Raw genomic sequence first — 19,297 nt, forward strand, 5'->3', positions numbered from 1 at the left:
CACACAAAACCATACCCTAAACACATTACCCTACAAAAATCAAATCCATCCACAAAATACCCTACAAAACCGAGACATCCCAAGCACAAATCATCCAAAATACAACCCAAAACACCAAATACCTACACAAACCGAATATAAACCCTAACCCTAACCCAAACACATCAAGCCAAACACAAAACCTTAAACCTAACCCAAAAACCTACCCAAACCGAGACCAAAACCTAACCCTAACCCACAAAACCTACACAAACACTACCCTACAACCTACACACAATCCAGCCGAGCCACAAACCAAATAAATTGGTAATCTTGTGAACTTGTCACACGTTTTTGATACTACAACTTGATCACTTGACTCACTCAAGAATCAAAGGAGAAAATTGAGAGAAAAGTGAGAGAGTGTAAACACTTGAGAGAAGAGTAAGGAGAGTGACATTATGGCTAGTCCAGAAGATAGTGGTTCTCCATTATCACCAAGGACAGCCGTGCTACATGCCATGATAAGCACCCAATTTCAGGCCCTACAACGGCAAATGGATGAAATGAGAATAGATGTTAGGAGGCTGGAGGGTGACTCTAGTAGTGAGATAGATCATAGGAGAAGGAGGAGGAGAGATAGAAGAGGTGGCCGTGAGGATGAGGGCCATGGTGAGAGGAGGAATAGGTATGAGGAGGAGGAGGGCCGTGGTGAGAGGAGAGGTAGGCGAGAGGAGGATGAGTATGAGGGAGGATATGGGAGAGGAAGGTATGAGGAGGATGATTTTGAGGGTGGCCGTGAGGGAGGTGGTCGTGAGAGAGGAGGCCGTGGAGATAGGAGGAGGGAGGATAGGTTAGAGGGAGTAAAAATAAAAGTCCCTACATTCCTAGGACTTAATAACCCTGAGGCCTATCATGAGTGGGAGTTAAAGATGGAACAAGTGTTTGAATGCCAACACTATAGTGAGGAAAAGAAGGTAAAGGTTGCTGCCCTAGAATTTAAGGAATATGCTATGGTGTGGTGGGACCAGATCCAAAAGGAGAGGAGGAGGTATGGTGAGGAAGTAGTAAATACTTGGGGGGAGATGAAGAGGGTGATGAGGAGAAGGTTTGTTCCAAGTTCCTACCAAAGAGATGTGCATAACAAATTGCAAAGACTAACTCAAGGTAACAAATCGGTTGATGAATACTTCAAGGAGATGGAGCTGGCCTTACTTAGGTCCAACTTCCATGAGGACCGAGAAGCTACAATGGCTCGGTTCCTACATGGGTTGAACCCTGAAATTCAGGATATTGTGGAGCTTCAACCATATGTTGAGTTAGATGACCTTGTCCAAAAGGCCATCAAGGTAGAGCAACAAATCAAGAGGAGGAAGTCTAAGTACTCCTCTAATTCAACAACCAAGTATCCACCAAATACTTGGAAAGACAAAAGCAAGAAGGAGGGCAATGCAACAAAAGAAATTGTCCCTAGTTCTAAAGAAGCCGTGGGGACAACCAAGTCCCAAGGTAAGCAGCCCCTTGATCCAAATCAAAGGAGCCGTGATATAAAATGTTTTAAATGTTTGGGGCGTGGCCATATTGCGTCTCAATGCCCTACAAGAAGAACTATGATGGTTCTAAATGGGGACATTGAGTCCCAATCTGAGTCAGCTAGTGATGAAGAACATGACAATGAGGGTGATCTTAATATGCCCGATGGAGACCTACTCATGGTTAGGAGGCTCCTTGGGAGTCAAAACCGAAATCATGAGGAAAGTCAAAGAGAAAACATTTTTCATGCTCGCTGCCTTGTACAAGGTAACATATGTACCCTCATCATTGATGGAGGAAGTTGTGCTAACGTGGTTAGCACAAGAACGGTGTCTAAATTGAAGCTTATCACCAAGGCACACCCAACACCATATAGGCTGCAATGGCTTAATGATGTGGGGGAGATGGTCGTGAATAAGCAAGTTGAGGTCCCTTTTTCCATTGGAAAATATGAGGACATAGTCCTATGTGATGTGGTCAACATGGAGGCCAGCCATATGCTATTGGGAAGACCATGGCAATATGATAAAAATGCTACCCATGAAGGGCGTACTAACAAGTACACATTTATGCATAATAATCATAAAATGGTCTTATCACCCTTGTCCCCAAAACAAGTGAGTGATGATCAGCGTAGGCTGAAAGAAAAGATTGACCAAGAGAAAAAGGAGGTCACGGCTGAAACCATAGACTCTAGCCAAGTCAAGAAGAATGATCGAAAGGATCAAAAGAAAAGCTACTTTGTCACAAAAAGTGAAGTAAAGCATGCCCTAGTCACAAGGCAGCCCATGTACTTACTTTTGTGCCAAAGTTTTTGCTTAAATAGCACGGCTATTGATAAGGCTTCTATGCCTCAAAATTTGAAAGACTTCTTGAATGAGTTCAATGATGTATTCCCTGAAGAAGTCCCTAGTGGACTTCCACCTTTAAGGGGCATTGAACATCATATTGACTTGATTCCTGGTGCATCATTGCCCAATAGGCCTGCCTATAGGAGCAATCCTCAAGAGACTAATGAAATTCAAAAACAAGTCGAGGAATTTATGCACAAGGGTTGGGTTCAAGAAAGTCTAAGTCCTTGTGCAGTCCCAGTCATCCTAGTTCCAAAGAAAAATGGAGCCTGGAGGATGTGCACTGACTGTAGGGCCGTGAACAACATCACGGTCAAATATAGACATCCCATTCCTAGATTGGATGATCTCTTAGAGGAATTACATGGTGCCTGCATCTTCTCAAAAGTGGATTTGAAGAGTGGGTACCATCAAATTCGGATTAGAGAAGGGGATGAGTGGAAAACAGCCTTCAAAACAAAATATGGCTTGTACTAGTGGATGGTAATGCCTTTTGGCTTAACCAATGCGCCAAGCACATTTATGAGGCTGATGAACCACGTTCTAAGGGATTTCCTTGGAAAATTTGTTGTGGTGTACTTCGATGACATCCTAATATATAGCAAGAGTCTTGATGAACATTATGAACACCTAAAAAGTGTTTTGCTTATATTAAGGAAAGAGAAGCTATACGCCAACCTTGAGAAGTGCAGCTTCTGTGTTGATCACGTGATATTCCTTGGTTTCATAATCAGTTCTAATGGGGTACACGTAGATCCTGAAAAGATAAAGGCTATCCAAGAATGGCCCACTCCAAAAAGCACCACGGATGTGAGAAGTTTTCATGGCCTTGCAAGTTTTTATAGAAGGTTTGTCAAGGACTTTAGTACCTTGGCTGCACCTCTAAATGAAGTGGTCAAAAAGAATGTGGGGTTCCATTGGGGTGATAAGCAAGAAGAAGCCTTCAAAAGGCTTAAGGAGAAGCTCACACACGCTCCAATTTTGAGATTACCAAATTTTACAAAATCCTTTGAAATTGAGTGTGATGCTTCAAATGTTGGAATTGGGGCTGTGCTAATGCAAGATGGGCATCCTATTGCCTATTTTAGTGAGAAGTTAGGGGGGGCTGCCCTTAACTACTCTACATATGATAAAGAGCTATATGCCCTAGTGAGGGCCTTACAAACTTGGCAACATTATCTACTGCCCAAGGAATTTGTTATTCATAGTGATCATGAATCACTTAAATATTTAAAGGGGCAAGGCAAGCTAAACAAAAGACATGCCAAGTGGGTGGAATTTCTGGAGCAATTCCCTTATGTGGTTAAACACAAAAAGGGAAAAGCTAATGTGGTAGCTGATGCCTTATCAAGAAGGCATGCTTTGATTGCTACCTTAGAGACCAAGCTCTTAGGTCTCGAATGTGTGAAGGGCTTGTATGAACATGACCCTGATTTTGCTACACACTATGCCAAGTGCATGAATTCAGCCCATGAGGGTTATTATAGGCATGAAGGGTTTCTTTTTAAAGATAAAAGACTTTGTATCCCTAAGAGTTCTGTAAGGGATTTACTGTTGAGAGAAGCCCATGAAGGGGGGCTGATGGGTCATTTTGGTTCCCAAAAGACCCTTGATATATTGCATGATCACTTTTATTGGCCTCATATGAGGCGTGATGTTCAACTTTTATGTGAAAAATGCATTACTTGCAAACGGGCTAAGTCCAAGGCCATGCCTCATGGACTTTACACTCCATTGCCCGTCCCTGATTCACCATGGATAGACTTATCCATGGATTTCGTGGTTGCTTTACCACGAACTAAGAGTGGCAAAGATTCAATTTTTGTTGTAGTGGATAGATTTTCTAAAATGGCTCATTTTATACCTTGCAAAAAAATTGATGATGCTTGTCATATTGCAGGGTTATTCTTCAAAGAAGTGGTAAGGCTACATGGCTTACCAAGGAGCATAGTGAGTGATAGGGATGCCAAATTCCTAAGTCACTTTTGGAGAACCCTTTGGGGAAAGCTTGGCACAAAGCTTCTTTTCTCTACCACATGCCATCCTCAAACAGATGGGCAAACTGAAGTGGTCAATAGGACACTCTCTACCTTGTTGAGGGCTGTCCTAAGGAAGAACTTAAATGCATGGGAAGAGTGCCTTCCCCACGTGGAGTTTGCCTATAACAGGGCAACTCATAGTGCAACAAAGCATTCACCATTTGAAATTGTTTATGGTTTTAACCCACTAACTCCCCTTGATTTATTACCTTTTCCAGGTACATCATTGTTGAAACATAAAGATGGTAAAGCCAAGGCTGAGTATGTGAAGAAGCTACATGAGAAGGTGAAGGAACAAATTGAGAAGAGAACCGAGAGTTATGCAAGATCAGCCAACAAGGGAAGAAAGGAAGTCATCTTTGAACCAGGAGATTGGGTTTGGATCCATATGAGAAAAGAAAGATTTCCATCTCAAAGGAAATCAAAGCTTCAACCTAGAGGGGACGGCCCTTTTCAAGTCTTGGAAAGGATAAACAACAATGCATACAAATTGGACTTGCCTAGTGAGTATGGAAATATTAGTGCTACTTTCAATGTGGCTGACTTAACTTTTTTTGATACAGGTGATGAAAATGCTTATTCGAGGTCGAATTCTTTCGAAGAAGGAGGGGATGATGTAAACCCATTGGGACATAACATCATTGAAGACCCTTTACATGGCTTAGGAGGACCTATGACTAGAGCTAAAACCAAAAAGGCCCAAGAAGCACTTCGGCAACTCATATTTTCTATCATGGAAACAAGTGCAAATGGGACCAAGCATGAAGAGAAGGCTTTAATTTGCATAAGTCTTAATGAAGAGCTTAAGGAAGGCCACGGCCTAAGGGAGGATCCACCTTGATCTCTTTAGTTCTTACATTAGTAATTAGGACCATAAATAAGTGGGAGTTGTCTTAAAACCCACACTAGTTTAGGACTTTTATTTATCATGTCTTTAATTTAGGTGTCATTTTATTACATTTAATTTTATGAAGGTTCATGTCTTGTAGGAAAGGAGGCACGGTCACACTTAGAGATAAAGCAAAGAGATAGAACATTTGGATGAAAGCTTGGAGGGAAAAGATGCACGCCCAAAAGCTTAGAGATAAAGCAAGGAGATAGAACATTTGGATGAAAGCTTGGAGGGAAAAGAGCACGTCCAAAAGCTAAGAGATAAAGCAAGGAGATAGAGCATGGATGAAAAGCTTGGAGGGAAAATCTAGAGCCAAAAGCCACACGGCTATAATCAAGGGAGATCTAATCTCCACAAGATAAGGATCTCCTAATCTAATTTCCCCAAGTCCACACGGCTATAATTAAGGGAGATCTAATCTCCACAAGATAAGGATCTCCTAATCTAATTTTCAAACAAGCAAATCAAAAGGAGGATCAAATTATATCATCAACATGAAGATAATGGAAGATATTATTTCAACCACTCATCAAGGCAATCTCAATTCAAATCCACCATCACCATTCGTCCAACACATGAAGATTAGATTGAGATTAGATAGGATTAGTTTATCTTTTCATGCCTTTTGATTTTGGCAATGTAAACCGAATTCCTTTCCCTATATATATGACCCATATGCACAAGGAATAAAGTAGATTGAATTTTATGTTAATAACCATTGTTAGTGAGTTTTCTCCTAGCTTCTTGGCTGAGTCAAGACCCCTTGTTCTTATCAAGAGTATCATTCTCTTGTGGCGAACTTCACAAGGCTTATCAAACATTCCATTGTTTGTGGCGCCATTCCATCCCTAACCTTTTCCATATTCTCAAATCCACCATAAACACCAACACCAAACCGTGAGCAAGCACTCCTTGTTCATACAAACCGAAACCATCCATATACACATAAACAACCATCATTCCAATTCACATCATTACAAACCGTGCATCACTTTCATTCCATTCTACAATCACTTCATCAATTCTCAACAAATTGCAAGCCAACCGAGGCTAATCAAAGTACAAATATTCAAAGCAATCAAATAAGTTCCAACAAAGTGAATCATCAATCAACAAAGAGGACTTTCACAAGAAACGATCCTATAACAAAGGCAATCCACAAAGAGGTTGTCATCAAGTGGTCATCAGAGCTCAGTTCTTGCCTGAAAGTCACAATTATAATATCTTTATCAAAATAAGACTAAGGCATTGAATTTGAGGCAGCACCACAAGTAAGTGCAATTTCAAATTTTTCTTTCTAAAAATTCTTCTACTTCTACCCAAATTTCTTTCCCTTGGCCGAACCAAAAGCCATACATACACACAAAACCATACCCTAAACACATTACCCTACAAAAATCAAATCCATCCACAAAATACCCTACAAAACCGAGACATCCCAAGCACAAATCATCCAAAATACAACCCAAAACACCAAATACCTACACAAACCGAATATAAACCCTAACCCTAACCCAAACACATCAAGCCAAACACAAAACCTTAAACCTAACCCAAAAACCTACCCAAACCGAGACCAAAACCTAACCCTAACCCACAAAACCTACACAAACACTACCCTACAACCTACACACAATCCAGCCGAGCCACAAACCAAATAAATTGGTAATCTTGTGAACTTGTCACACGTTTTTGATACTACAACTTGATCACTTGACTCACTCAAGAATCAAAGGAGAAAATTGAGAGAAAAGTGAGAGAGTGTAAACACTTGAGAGAAGAGTAAGGAGAGTGACATTATGGCTAGTCCAGAAGATAGTGGTTCTCCATTATCACCAAGGACAGCCGTGCTACATGCCATGATAAGCACCCAATTTCAGGCCCTACAACGGCAAATGGATGAAATGAGAATAGATGTTAGGAGGCTGGAGGGTGACTCTAGTAGTGAGATAGATCATAGGAGAAGGAGGAGGAGAGATAGAAGAGGTGGCCGTGAGGATGAGGGCCATGGTGAGAGGAGGAATAGGTATGAGGAGGAGGAGGGCCGTGGTGAGAGGAGAGGTAGGCGAGAGGAGGATGAGTATGAGGGAGGATATGGGAGAGGAAGGTATGAGGAGGATGATTTTGAGGGTGGCCGTGAGGGAGGTGGTCGTGAGAGAGGAGGCCGTGGAGATAGGAGGAGGGAGGATAGGTTAGAGGGAGTAAAAATAAAAGTCCCTACATTCCTAGGACTTAATAACCCTGAGGCCTATCATGAGTGGGAGTTAAAGATGGAACAAGTGTTTGAATGCCAACACTATAGTGAGGAAAAGAAGGTAAAGGTTGCTGCCCTAGAATTTAAGGAATATGCTATGGTGTGGTGGGACCAGATCCAAAAGGAGAGGAGGAGGTATGGTGAGGAAGTAGTAAATACTTGGGGGGAGATGAAGAGGGTGATGAGGAGAAGGTTTGTTCCAAGTTCCTACCAAAGAGATGTGCATAACAAATTGCAAAGACTAACTCAAGGTAACAAATCGGTTGATGAATACTTCAAGGAGATGGAGCTGGCCTTACTTAGGTCCAACTTCCATGAGGACCGAGAAGCTACAATGGCTCGGTTCCTACATGGGTTGAACCCTGAAATTCAGGATATTGTGGAGCTTCAACCATATGTTGAGTTAGATGACCTTGTCCAAAAGGCCATCAAGGTAGAGCAACAAATCAAGAGGAGGAAGTCTAAGTACTCCTCTAATTCAACAACCAAGTATCCACCAAATACTTGGAAAGACAAAAGCAAGAAGGAGGGCAATGCAACAAAAGAAATTGTCCCTAGTTCTAAAGAAGCCGTGGGGACAACCAAGTCCCAAGGTAAGCAGCCCCTTGATCCAAATCAAAGGAGCCGTGATATAAAATGTTTTAAATGTTTGGGGCGTGGCCATATTGCGTCTCAATGCCCTACAAGAAGAACTATGATGGTTCTAAATGGGGACATTGAGTCCCAATCTGAGTCAGCTAGTGATGAAGAACATGACAATGAGGGTGATCTTAATATGCCCGATGGAGACCTACTCATGGTTAGGAGGCTCCTTGGGAGTCAAAACCGAAATCATGAGGAAAGTCAAAGAGAAAACATTTTTCATGCTCGCTGCCTTGTACAAGGTAACATATGTACCCTCATCATTGATGGAGGAAGTTGTGCTAACGTGGTTAGCACAAGAACGGTGTCTAAATTGAAGCTTATCACCAAGGCACACCCAACACCATATAGGCTGCAATGGCTTAATGATGTGGGGGAGATGGTCGTGAATAAGCAAGTTGAGGTCCCTTTTTCCATTGGAAAATATGAGGACATAGTCCTATGTGATGTGGTCAACATGGAGGCCAGCCATATGCTATTGGGAAGACCATGGCAATATGATAAAAATGCTACCCATGAAGGGCGTACTAACAAGTACACATTTATGCATAATAATCATAAAATGGTCTTATCACCCTTGTCCCCAAAACAAGTGAGTGATGATCAGCGTAGGCTGAAAGAAAAGATTGACCAAGAGAAAAAGGAGGTCACGGCTGAAACCATAGACTCTAGCCAAGTCAAGAAGAATGATCGAAAGGATCAAAAGAAAAGCTACTTTGTCACAAAAAGTGAAGTAAAGCATGCCCTAGTCACAAGGCAGCCCATGTACTTACTTTTGTGCCAAAGTTTTTGCTTAAATAGCACGGCTATTGATAAGGCTTCTATGCCTCAAAATTTGAAAGACTTCTTGAATGAGTTCAATGATGTATTCCCTGAAGAAGTCCCTAGTGGACTTCCACCTTTAAGGGGCATTGAACATCATATTGACTTGATTCCTGGTGCATCATTGCCCAATAGGCCTGCCTATAGGAGCAATCCTCAAGAGACTAATGAAATTCAAAAACAAGTCGAGGAATTTATGCACAAGGGTTGGGTTCAAGAAAGTCTAAGTCCTTGTGCAGTCCCAGTCATCCTAGTTCCAAAGAAAAATGGAGCCTGGAGGATGTGCACTGACTGTAGGGCCGTGAACAACATCACGGTCAAATATAGACATCCCATTCCTAGATTGGATGATCTCTTAGAGGAATTACATGGTGCCTGCATCTTCTCAAAAGTGGATTTGAAGAGTGGGTACCATCAAATTCGGATTAGAGAAGGGGATGAGTGGAAAACAGCCTTCAAAACAAAATATGGCTTGTACTAGTGGATGGTAATGCCTTTTGGCTTAACCAATGCGCCAAGCACATTTATGAGGCTGATGAACCACGTTCTAAGGGATTTCCTTGGAAAATTTGTTGTGGTGTACTTCGATGACATCCTAATATATAGCAAGAGTCTTGATGAACATTATGAACACCTAAAAAGTGTTTTGCTTATATTAAGGAAAGAGAAGCTATACGCCAACCTTGAGAAGTGCAGCTTCTGTGTTGATCACGTGATATTCCTTGGTTTCATAATCAGTTCTAATGGGGTACACGTAGATCCTGAAAAGATAAAGGCTATCCAAGAATGGCCCACTCCAAAAAGCACCACGGATGTGAGAAGTTTTCATGGCCTTGCAAGTTTTTATAGAAGGTTTGTCAAGGACTTTAGTACCTTGGCTGCACCTCTAAATGAAGTGGTCAAAAAGAATGTGGGGTTCCATTGGGGTGATAAGCAAGAAGAAGCCTTCAAAAGGCTTAAGGAGAAGCTCACACACGCTCCAATTTTGAGATTACCAAATTTTACAAAATCCTTTGAAATTGAGTGTGATGCTTCAAATGTTGGAATTGGGGCTGTGCTAATGCAAGATGGGCATCCTATTGCCTATTTTAGTGAGAAGTTAGGGGGGGCTGCCCTTAACTACTCTACATATGATAAAGAGCTATATGCCCTAGTGAGGGCCTTACAAACTTGGCAACATTATCTACTGCCCAAGGAATTTGTTATTCATAGTGATCATGAATCACTTAAATATTTAAAGGGGCAAGGCAAGCTAAACAAAAGACATGCCAAGTGGGTGGAATTTCTGGAGCAATTCCCTTATGTGGTTAAACACAAAAAGGGAAAAGCTAATGTGGTAGCTGATGCCTTATCAAGAAGGCATGCTTTGATTGCTACCTTAGAGACCAAGCTCTTAGGTCTCGAATGTGTGAAGGGCTTGTATGAACATGACCCTGATTTTGCTACACACTATGCCAAGTGCATGAATTCAGCCCATGAGGGTTATTATAGGCATGAAGGGTTTCTTTTTAAAGATAAAAGACTTTGTATCCCTAAGAGTTCTGTAAGGGATTTACTGTTGAGAGAAGCCCATGAAGGGGGGCTGATGGGTCATTTTGGTTCCCAAAAGACCCTTGATATATTGCATGATCACTTTTATTGGCCTCATATGAGGCGTGATGTTCAACTTTTATGTGAAAAATGCATTACTTGCAAACGGGCTAAGTCCAAGGCCATGCCTCATGGACTTTACACTCCATTGCCCGTCCCTGATTCACCATGGATAGACTTATCCATGGATTTCGTGGTTGCTTTACCACGAACTAAGAGTGGCAAAGATTCAATTTTTGTTGTAGTGGATAGATTTTCTAAAATGGCTCATTTTATACCTTGCAAAAAAATTGATGATGCTTGTCATATTGCAGGGTTATTCTTCAAAGAAGTGGTAAGGCTACATGGCTTACCAAGGAGCATAGTGAGTGATAGGGATGCCAAATTCCTAAGTCACTTTTGGAGAACCCTTTGGGGAAAGCTTGGCACAAAGCTTCTTTTCTCTACCACATGCCATCCTCAAACAGATGGGCAAACTGAAGTGGTCAATAGGACACTCTCTACCTTGTTGAGGGCTGTCCTAAGGAAGAACTTAAATGCATGGGAAGAGTGCCTTCCCCACGTGGAGTTTGCCTATAACAGGGCAACTCATAGTGCAACAAAGCATTCACCATTTGAAATTGTTTATGGTTTTAACCCACTAACTCCCCTTGATTTATTACCTTTTCCAGGTACATCATTGTTGAAACATAAAGATGGTAAAGCCAAGGCTGAGTATGTGAAGAAGCTACATGAGAAGGTGAAGGAACAAATTGAGAAGAGAACCGAGAGTTATGCAAGATCAGCCAACAAGGGAAGAAAGGAAGTCATCTTTGAACCAGGAGATTGGGTTTGGATCCATATGAGAAAAGAAAGATTTCCATCTCAAAGGAAATCAAAGCTTCAACCTAGAGGGGACGGCCCTTTTCAAGTCTTGGAAAGGATAAACAACAATGCATACAAATTGGACTTGCCTAGTGAGTATGGAAATATTAGTGCTACTTTCAATGTGGCTGACTTAACTTTTTTTGATACAGGTGATGAAAATGCTTATTCGAGGTCGAATTCTTTCGAAGAAGGAGGGGATGATGTAAACCCATTGGGACATAACATCATTGAAGACCCTTTACATGGCTTAGGAGGACCTATGACTAGAGCTAAAACCAAAAAGGCCCAAGAAGCACTTCGGCAACTCATATTTTCTATCATGGAAACAAGTGCAAATGGGACCAAGCATGAAGAGAAGGCTTTAATTTGCATAAGTCTTAATGAAGAGCTTAAGGAAGGCCACGGCCTAAGGGAGGATCCACCTTGATCTCTTTAGTTCTTACATTAGTAATTAGGACCATAAATAAGTGGGAGTTGTCTTAAAACCCACACTAGTTTAGGACTTTTATTTATCATGTCTTTAATTTAGGTGTCATTTTATTACATTTAATTTTATGAAGGTTCATGTCTTGTAGGAAAGGAGGCACGGTCACACTTAGAGATAAAGCAAAGAGATAGAACATTTGGATGAAAGCTTGGAGGGAAAAGATGCACGCCCAAAAGCTTAGAGATAAAGCAAGGAGATAGAACATTTGGATGAAAGCTTGGAGGGAAAAGAGCACGTCCAAAAGCTAAGAGATAAAGCAAGGAGATAGAGCATGGATGAAAAGCTTGGAGGGAAAATCTAGAGCCAAAAGCCACACGGCTATAATCAAGGGAGATCTAATCTCCACAAGATAAGGATCTCCTAATCTAATTTCCCCAAGTCCACACGGCTATAATTAAGGGAGATCTAATCTCCACAAGATAAGGATCTCCTAATCTAATTTTCAAACAAGCAAATCAAAAGGAGGATCAAATTATATCATCAACATGAAGATAATGGAAGATATTATTTCAACCACTCATCAAGGCAATCTCAATTCAAATCCACCATCACCATTCGTCCAACACATGAAGATTAGATTGAGATTAGATAGGATTAGTTTATCTTTTCATGCCTTTTGATTTTGGCAATGTAAACCGAATTCCTTTCCCTATATATATGACCCATATGCACAAGGAATAAAGTAGATTGAATTTTATGTTAATAACCATTGTTAGTGAGTTTTCTCCTAGCTTCTTGGCTGAGTCAAGACCCCTTGTTCTTATCAAGAGTATCATTCTCTTGTGGCGAACTTCACAAGGCTTATCAAACATTCCATTGTTTGTGGCGCCATTCCATCCCTAACCTTTTCCATATTCTCAAATCCACCATAAACACCAACACCAAACCGTGAGCAAGCACTCCTTGTTCATACAAACCGAAACCATCCATATACACATAAACAACCATCATTCCAATTCACATCATTACAAACCGTGCATCACTTTCATTCCATTCTACAATCACTTCATCAATTCTCAACAAATTGCAAGCCAACCGAGGCTAATCAAAGTACAAATATTCAAAGCAATCAAATAAGTTCCAACAAAGTGAATCATCAATCAACAAAGAGGACTTTCACAAGAAACGATCCTATAACAAAGGCAATCCACAAAGAGGTTGTCATCAAGTGGTCATCAGAGCTCAGTTCTTGCCTGAAAGTCACAATTATAATATCTTTATCAAAATAAGACTAAGGCATTGAATTTGAGGCAGCACCACAAGTAAGTGCAATTTCAAATTTTTCTTTCTAAAAATTCTTCTACTTCTACCCAAATTTCTTTCCCTTGGCCGAACCAAAAGCCATACATACACACAAAACCATACCCTAAACACATTACCCTACAAAAATCAAATCCATCCACAAAATACCCTACAAAACCGAGACATCCCAAGCACAAATCATCCAAAATACAACCCAAAACACCAAATACCTACACAAACCGAATATAAACCCTAACCCTAACCCAAACACATCAAGCCAAACACAAAACCTTAAACCTAACCCAAAAACCTACCCAAACCGAGACCAAAACCTAACCCTAACCCACAAAACCTACACAAACACTACCCTACAACCTACACACAATCCAGCCGAGCCACAAACCAAATAAATTGGTAATCTTGTGAACTTGTCACACGTTTTTGATACTACAACTTGATCACTTGACTCACTCAAGAATCAAAGGAGAAAATTGAGAGAAAAGTGAGAGAGTGTAAACACTTGAGAGAAGAGTAAGGAGAGTGACATTATGGCTAGTCCAGAAGATAGTGGTTCTCCATTATCACCAAGGACAGCCGTGCTACATGCCATGATAAGCACCCAATTTCAGGCCCTACAACGGCAAATGGATGAAATGAGAATAGATGTTAGGAGGCTGGAGGGTGACTCTAGTAGTGAGATAGATCATAGGAGAAGGAGGAGGAGAGATAGAAGAGGTGGCCGTGAGGATGAGGGCCATGGTGAGAGGAGGAATAGGTATGAGGAGGAGGAGGGCCGTGGTGAGAGGAGAGGTAGGCGAGAGGAGGATGAGTATGAGGGAGGATATGGGAGAGGAAGGTATGAGGAGGATGATTTTGAGGGTGGCCGTGAGGGAGGTGGTCGTGAGAGAGGAGGCCGTGGAGATAGGAGGAGGGAGGATAGGTTAGAGGGAGTAAAAATAAAAGTCCCTACATTCCTAGGACTTAATAACCCTGAGGCCTATCATGAGTGGGAGTTAAAGATGGAACAAGTGTTTGAATGCCAACACTATAGTGAGGAAAAGAAGGTAAAGGTTGCTGCCCTAGAATTTAAGGAATATGCTATGGTGTGGTGGGACCAGATCCAAAAGGAGAGGAGGAGGTATGGTGAGGAAGTAGTAAATACTTGGGGGGAGATGAAGAGGGTGATGAGGAGAAGGTTTGTTCCAAGTTCCTACCAAAGAGATGTGCATAACAAATTGCAAAGACTAACTCAAGGTAACAAATCGGTTGATGAATACTTCAAGGAGATGGAGCTGGCCTTACTTAGGTCCAACTTCCATGAGGACCGAGAAGCTACAATGGCTCGGTTCCTACATGGGTTGAACCCTGAAATTCAGGATATTGTGGAGCTTCAACCATATGTTGAGTTAGATGACCTTGTCCAAAAGGCCATCAAGGTAGAGCAACAAATCAAGAGGAGGAAGTCTAAGTACTCCTCTAATTCAACAACCAAGTATCCACCAAATACTTGGAAAGACAAAAGCAAGAAGGAGGGCAATGCAACAAAAGAAATTGTCCCTAGTTCTAAAGAAGCCGTGGGGACAACCAAGTCCCAAGGTAAGCAGCCCCTTGATCCAAATCAAAGGAGCCGTGATATAAAATGTTTTAAATGTTTGGGGCGTGGCCATATTGCGTCTCAATGCCCTACAAGAAGAACTATGATGGTTCTAAATGGGGACATTGAGTCCCAATCTGAGTCAGCTAGTGATGAAGAACATGACAATGAGGGTGATCTTAATATGCCCGATGGAGACCTACTCATGGTTAGGAGGCTCCTTGGGAGTCAAAACCGAAATCATGAGGAAAGTCAAAGAGAAAACATTTTTCATGCTCGCTGCCTTGTACAAGGTAACATATGTACCCTCATCATTGATGGAGGAAGTTGTGCTAACGTGGTTAGCACAAGAACGGTGTCTAAATTGAAGCTTATCACCAAGGCACACCCAACACCATATAGGCTGCAATGGCTTAATGATGTGGGGGAGATGGTCGTGAATAAGCAAGTTGAGGTCCCTTTTTCCATTGGAAAATATGAGGACATAGTCCTATGTGATGTGGTCAACATGGAGGCCAGCCATATGCTATTGGGAAGACCATGGCAATATGATAAAAATGCTACCCATGAAGGGCGTACTAACAAGTACACATTTATGCATAATAATCATAAAATGGTCTTATCACCCTTGTCCCCAAAACAAGTGAGTGATGATCAGCGTAGGCTGAAAGAAAAGATTGACCAAGAGAAAAAGGAGGTCACGGCTGAAACCATAGACTCTAGCCAAGTCAAGAAGAATGATCGAAAGGATCAAAAGAAAAGCTACTTTGTCACAAAAAGTGAAGTAAAGCATGCCCTAGTCACAAGGCAGCCCATGTACTTACTTTTGTGCCAAAGTTTTTGCTTAAATAGCACGGCTATTGATAAGGCTTCTATGCCTCAAAATTTGAAAGACTTCTTGAATGAGTTCAATGATGTATTCCCTGAAGAAGTCCCTAGTGGACTTCCACCTTTAAGGGGCATTGAACATCATATTGACTTGATTCCTGGTGCATCATTGCCCAATAGGCCTGCCTATAGGAGCAATCCTCAAGAGACTAATGAAATTCAAAAACAAGTCGAGGAATTTATGCACAAGGGTTGGGTTCAAGAAAGTCTAAGTCCTTGTGCAGTCCCAGTCATCCTAGTTCCAAAGAAAAATGGAGCCTGGAGGATGTGCACTGACTGTAGGGCCGTGAACAACATCACGGTCAAATATAGACATCCCATTCCTAGATTGGATGATCTCTTAGAGGAATTACATGGTGCCTGCATCTTCTCAAAAGTGGATTTGAAGAGTGGGTACCATCAAATTCGGATTAGAGAAGGGGATGAGTGGAAAACAGCCTTCAAAACAAAATATGGCTTGTACTAGTGGATGGTAATGCCTTTTGGCTTAACCAATGCGCCAAGCACATTTATGAGGCTGATGAACCACGTTCTAAGGGATTTCCTTGGAAAATTTGTTGTGGTGTACTTCGATGACATCCTAATATATAGCAAGAGTCTTGATGAACATTATGAACACCTAAAAAGTGTTTTGCTTATATTAAGGAAAGAGAAGCTATACGCCAACCTTGAGAAGTGCAGCTTCTGTGTTGATCACGTGATATTCCTTGGTTTCATAATCAGTTCTAATGGGGTACACGTAGATCCTGAAAAGATAAAGGCTATCCAAGAATGGCCCACTCCAAAAAGCACCACGGATGTGAGAAGTTTTCATGGCCTTGCAAGTTTTTATAGAAGGTTTGTCAAGGACTTTAGTACCTTGGCTGCACCTCTAAATGAAGTGGTCAAAAAGAATGTGGGGTTCCATTGGGGTGATAAGCAAGAAGAAGCCTTCAAAAGGCTTAAGGAGAAGCTCACACACGCTCCAATTTTGAGATTACCAAATTTTACAAAATCCTTTGAAATTGAGTGTGATGCTTCAAATGTTGGAATTGGGGCTGTGCTAATGCAAGATGGGCATCCTATTGCCTATTTTAGTGAGAAGTTAGGGGGGGCTGCCCTTAACTACTCTACATATGATAAAGAGCTATATGCCCTAGTGAGGGCCTTACAAACTTGGCAACATTATCTACTGCCCAAGGAATTTGTTATTCATAGTGATCATGAATCACTTAAATATTTAAAGGGGCAAGGCAAGCTAAACAAAAGACATGCCAAGTGGGTGGAATTTCTGGAGCAATTCCCTTATGTGGTTAAACACAAAAAGGGAAAAGCTAATGTGGTAGCTGATGCCTTATCAAGAAGGCATGCTTTGATTGCTACCTTAGAGACCAAGCTCTTAGGTCTCGAATGTGTGAAGGGCTTGTATGAACATGACCCTGATTTTGCTACACACTATGCCAAGTGCATGAATTCAGCCCATGAGGGTTATTATAGGCATGAAGGGTTTCTTTTTAAAGATAAAAGACTTTGTATCCCTAAGAGTTCTGTAAGGGATTTACTGTTGAGAGAAGCCCATGAAGGGGGGCTGATGGGTCATTTTGGTTCCCAAAAGACCCTTGATATATTGCATGATCACTTTTATTGGCCTCATATGAGGCGTGATGTTCAACTTTTATGTGAAAAATGCATTACTTGCAAACGGGCTAAGTCCAAGGCCATGCCTCATGGACTTTACACTCCATTGCCCGTCCCTGATTCACCATGGATAGACTTATCCATGGATTTCGTGGTTGCTTTACCACGAACTAAGAGTGGCAAAGATTCAATTTTTGTTGTAGTGGATAGATTTTCTAAAATGGCTCATTTTATACCTTGCAAAAAAATTGATGATGCTTGTCATATTGCAGGGTTATTCTTCAAAGAAGTGGTAAGGCTACATGGCTTACCAAGGAGCATAGTGAGTGATAGGGATGCCAAATTCCTAAGTCACTTTTGGAGAACCCTTTGGGGAAAGCTTGGCACAAAGCTTCTTTTCTCTACCACATGCCATCCTCAAACAGATGGGCAAACTGAAGTGGTCAATAGGACACTCTCTACCTTGTTGAGGGCTGTCCTAAGGAAGAACTTAAATGCATGGGAAGAGTGCCTTCCCCACGTGGAGTTTGCCTATAACAGGGCAACTCATAGTGCAACAAAGCATTCACCATTTGAAATTGTTTATGGTTTTAACCCACTAACTCCCCTTGATTTATTACCTTTTCCAGGTACATCATTGTTGAAACATAAAGATGGTAAAGCCAAGGCTGAGTATGTGAAGAAGCTACATGAGAAGGTGAAGGAACAAATTGAGAAGAGAACCGAGAGTTATGCAAGATCAGCCAACAAGGGAAGAAAGGAAGTCATCTTTGAACCAGGAGATTGGGTTTGGATCCATATGAGAAAAGAAAGATTTCCATCTCAAAGGAAATCAAAGCTTCAACCTAGAGGGGACGGCCCTTTTCAAGTCTTGGAAAGGATAAACAACAATGCATACAAATTGGACTTGCCTAGTGAGTATGGAAATATTAGTGCTACTTTCAATGTGGCTGACTTAACTTTTTTTGATACAGGTGATGAAAATGCTTATTCGAGGTCGAATTCTTTCGAAGAAGGAGGGGATGATGTAAACCCATTGGGACATAACATCATTGAAGACCCTTTACATGGCTTAGGAGGACCTATGACTAGAGCTAAAACCAAAAAGGCCCAAGAAGCACTTCGGCAACTCATATTTTCTATCATGGAAACAAGTGCAAATGGGACCAAGCATGAAGAGAAGGCTTTAATTTGCATAAGTCTTAATGAAGAGCTTAAGGAAGGCCACGGCCTAAGGGAGGATCCACCTTGATCTCTTTAGTTCTTACATTAGTAATTAGGACCATAAATAAGTGGGAGTTGTCTTAAAACCCACACTAGTTTAGGACTTTTATTTATCATGTCTTTAATTTAGGTGTCATTTTATTACATTTAATTTTATGAAGGTTCATGTCTTGTAGGAAAGGAGGCACGGTCACACTTAGAGATAAAGCAAAGAGATAGAACATTTGGATGAAAGCTTGGAGGGAAAAGATGCACGCCCAAAAGCTTAGAGATAAAGCAAGGAGATAGAACATTTGGATGAAAGCTTGGAGGGAAAAGAGCACGTCCAAAAGCTAAGAGATAAAGCAAGGAGATAGAGCATGGATGAAAAGCTTGGAGGGAAAATCTAGAGCCAAAAGCCACACGGCTATAATCAAGGGAGATCTAATCTCCACAAGATAAGGATCTCCTAATCTAATTTCCCCAAGTCCACACGGCTATAATTAAGGGAGATCTAATCTCCACAAGATAAGGATCTCCTAATCTAATTTTCAAACAAGCAAATCAAAAGGAGGATCAAATTATATCATCAACATGAAGATAATGGAAGATATTATTTCAACCACTCATCAAGGCAATCTCAATTCAAATCCACCATCACCATTCGTCCAACACATGAAGATTAGATTGAGATTAGATAGGATTAGTTTATCTTTTCATGCCTTTTGATTTTGGCAATGTAAACCGAATTCCTTTCCCTATATATATGACCCATATGCACAAGGAATAAAGTAGAT

The 19,297-nt window shown here is 41.2% G+C and overlaps 3 protein-coding genes across 3 annotated transcripts; all 3 read left to right on the plus strand.

The window, feature by feature from the left end:
• Positions 1–440: 440 nt before the first annotated feature.
• On the plus strand, positions 441–4,969 carry LOC109341693. The gene is made up of 6 exons (XM_019579638.1): positions 441–2,045; positions 2,394–2,639; positions 3,087–3,718; positions 3,851–4,620; positions 4,774–4,909; positions 4,966–4,969. The coding sequence occupies exons 1-6, from the start codon at positions 441–443 to the stop codon at positions 4,967–4,969; spliced, it is 3,393 nt and encodes a 1,130-aa protein (XP_019435183.1).
• A 2,124-nt stretch (positions 4,970–7,093) lies between these two features.
• LOC109341694 lies at positions 7,094–11,622 on the plus strand. Its single transcript, XM_019579639.1, has 6 exons — positions 7,094–8,698; positions 9,047–9,292; positions 9,740–10,371; positions 10,504–11,273; positions 11,427–11,562; positions 11,619–11,622. The coding sequence occupies exons 1-6, from the start codon at positions 7,094–7,096 to the stop codon at positions 11,620–11,622; spliced, it is 3,393 nt and encodes a 1,130-aa protein (XP_019435184.1).
• A 2,124-nt stretch (positions 11,623–13,746) lies between these two features.
• Positions 13,747–18,275, plus strand: LOC109341695. Its single transcript, XM_019579640.1, has 6 exons — positions 13,747–15,351; positions 15,700–15,945; positions 16,393–17,024; positions 17,157–17,926; positions 18,080–18,215; positions 18,272–18,275. The coding sequence occupies exons 1-6, from the start codon at positions 13,747–13,749 to the stop codon at positions 18,273–18,275; spliced, it is 3,393 nt and encodes a 1,130-aa protein (XP_019435185.1).
• Positions 18,276–19,297: the final 1,022 nt, after the last annotated feature.

This window comes from Lupinus angustifolius, unplaced genomic scaffold (assembly GCF_001865875.1).
Source record: "Lupinus angustifolius cultivar Tanjil unplaced genomic scaffold, LupAngTanjil_v1.0 Scaffold_582, whole genome shotgun sequence".
In the NCBI taxonomy this organism is placed as follows: Eukaryota; Viridiplantae; Streptophyta; class Magnoliopsida; order Fabales; family Fabaceae; genus Lupinus; species Lupinus angustifolius.

Coding starts and splice junctions, on each gene's coding strand:
- LOC109341694 (XM_019579639.1), top strand. CDS start 7,094: ATGGCTAGTCCAGAAGATAGTGGTTCTCCATTATCACCAAGGACAGCC. Junction 9,293..9,739: donor AGAAAAATGGAGCCTGGAGG/ATGTGCACTGAC, acceptor ATATTCCTTGGT/TTCATAATCAGTTCTAATGG. Junction 10,372..10,503: donor GCTGATGCCTTATCAAGAAG/GCATGCTTTGAT, acceptor GGGTTATTATAG/GCATGAAGGGTTTCTTTTTA.
- LOC109341695 (XM_019579640.1), top strand. CDS start 13,747: ATGGCTAGTCCAGAAGATAGTGGTTCTCCATTATCACCAAGGACAGCC. Junction 15,946..16,392: donor AGAAAAATGGAGCCTGGAGG/ATGTGCACTGAC, acceptor ATATTCCTTGGT/TTCATAATCAGTTCTAATGG. Junction 17,025..17,156: donor GCTGATGCCTTATCAAGAAG/GCATGCTTTGAT, acceptor GGGTTATTATAG/GCATGAAGGGTTTCTTTTTA.
- LOC109341693 (XM_019579638.1), top strand. CDS start 441: ATGGCTAGTCCAGAAGATAGTGGTTCTCCATTATCACCAAGGACAGCC. Junction 3,719..3,850: donor GCTGATGCCTTATCAAGAAG/GCATGCTTTGAT, acceptor GGGTTATTATAG/GCATGAAGGGTTTCTTTTTA. Junction 4,621..4,773: donor TGATTTATTACCTTTTCCAG/GTACATCATTGT, acceptor TTGAACCAGGAG/ATTGGGTTTGGATCCATATG.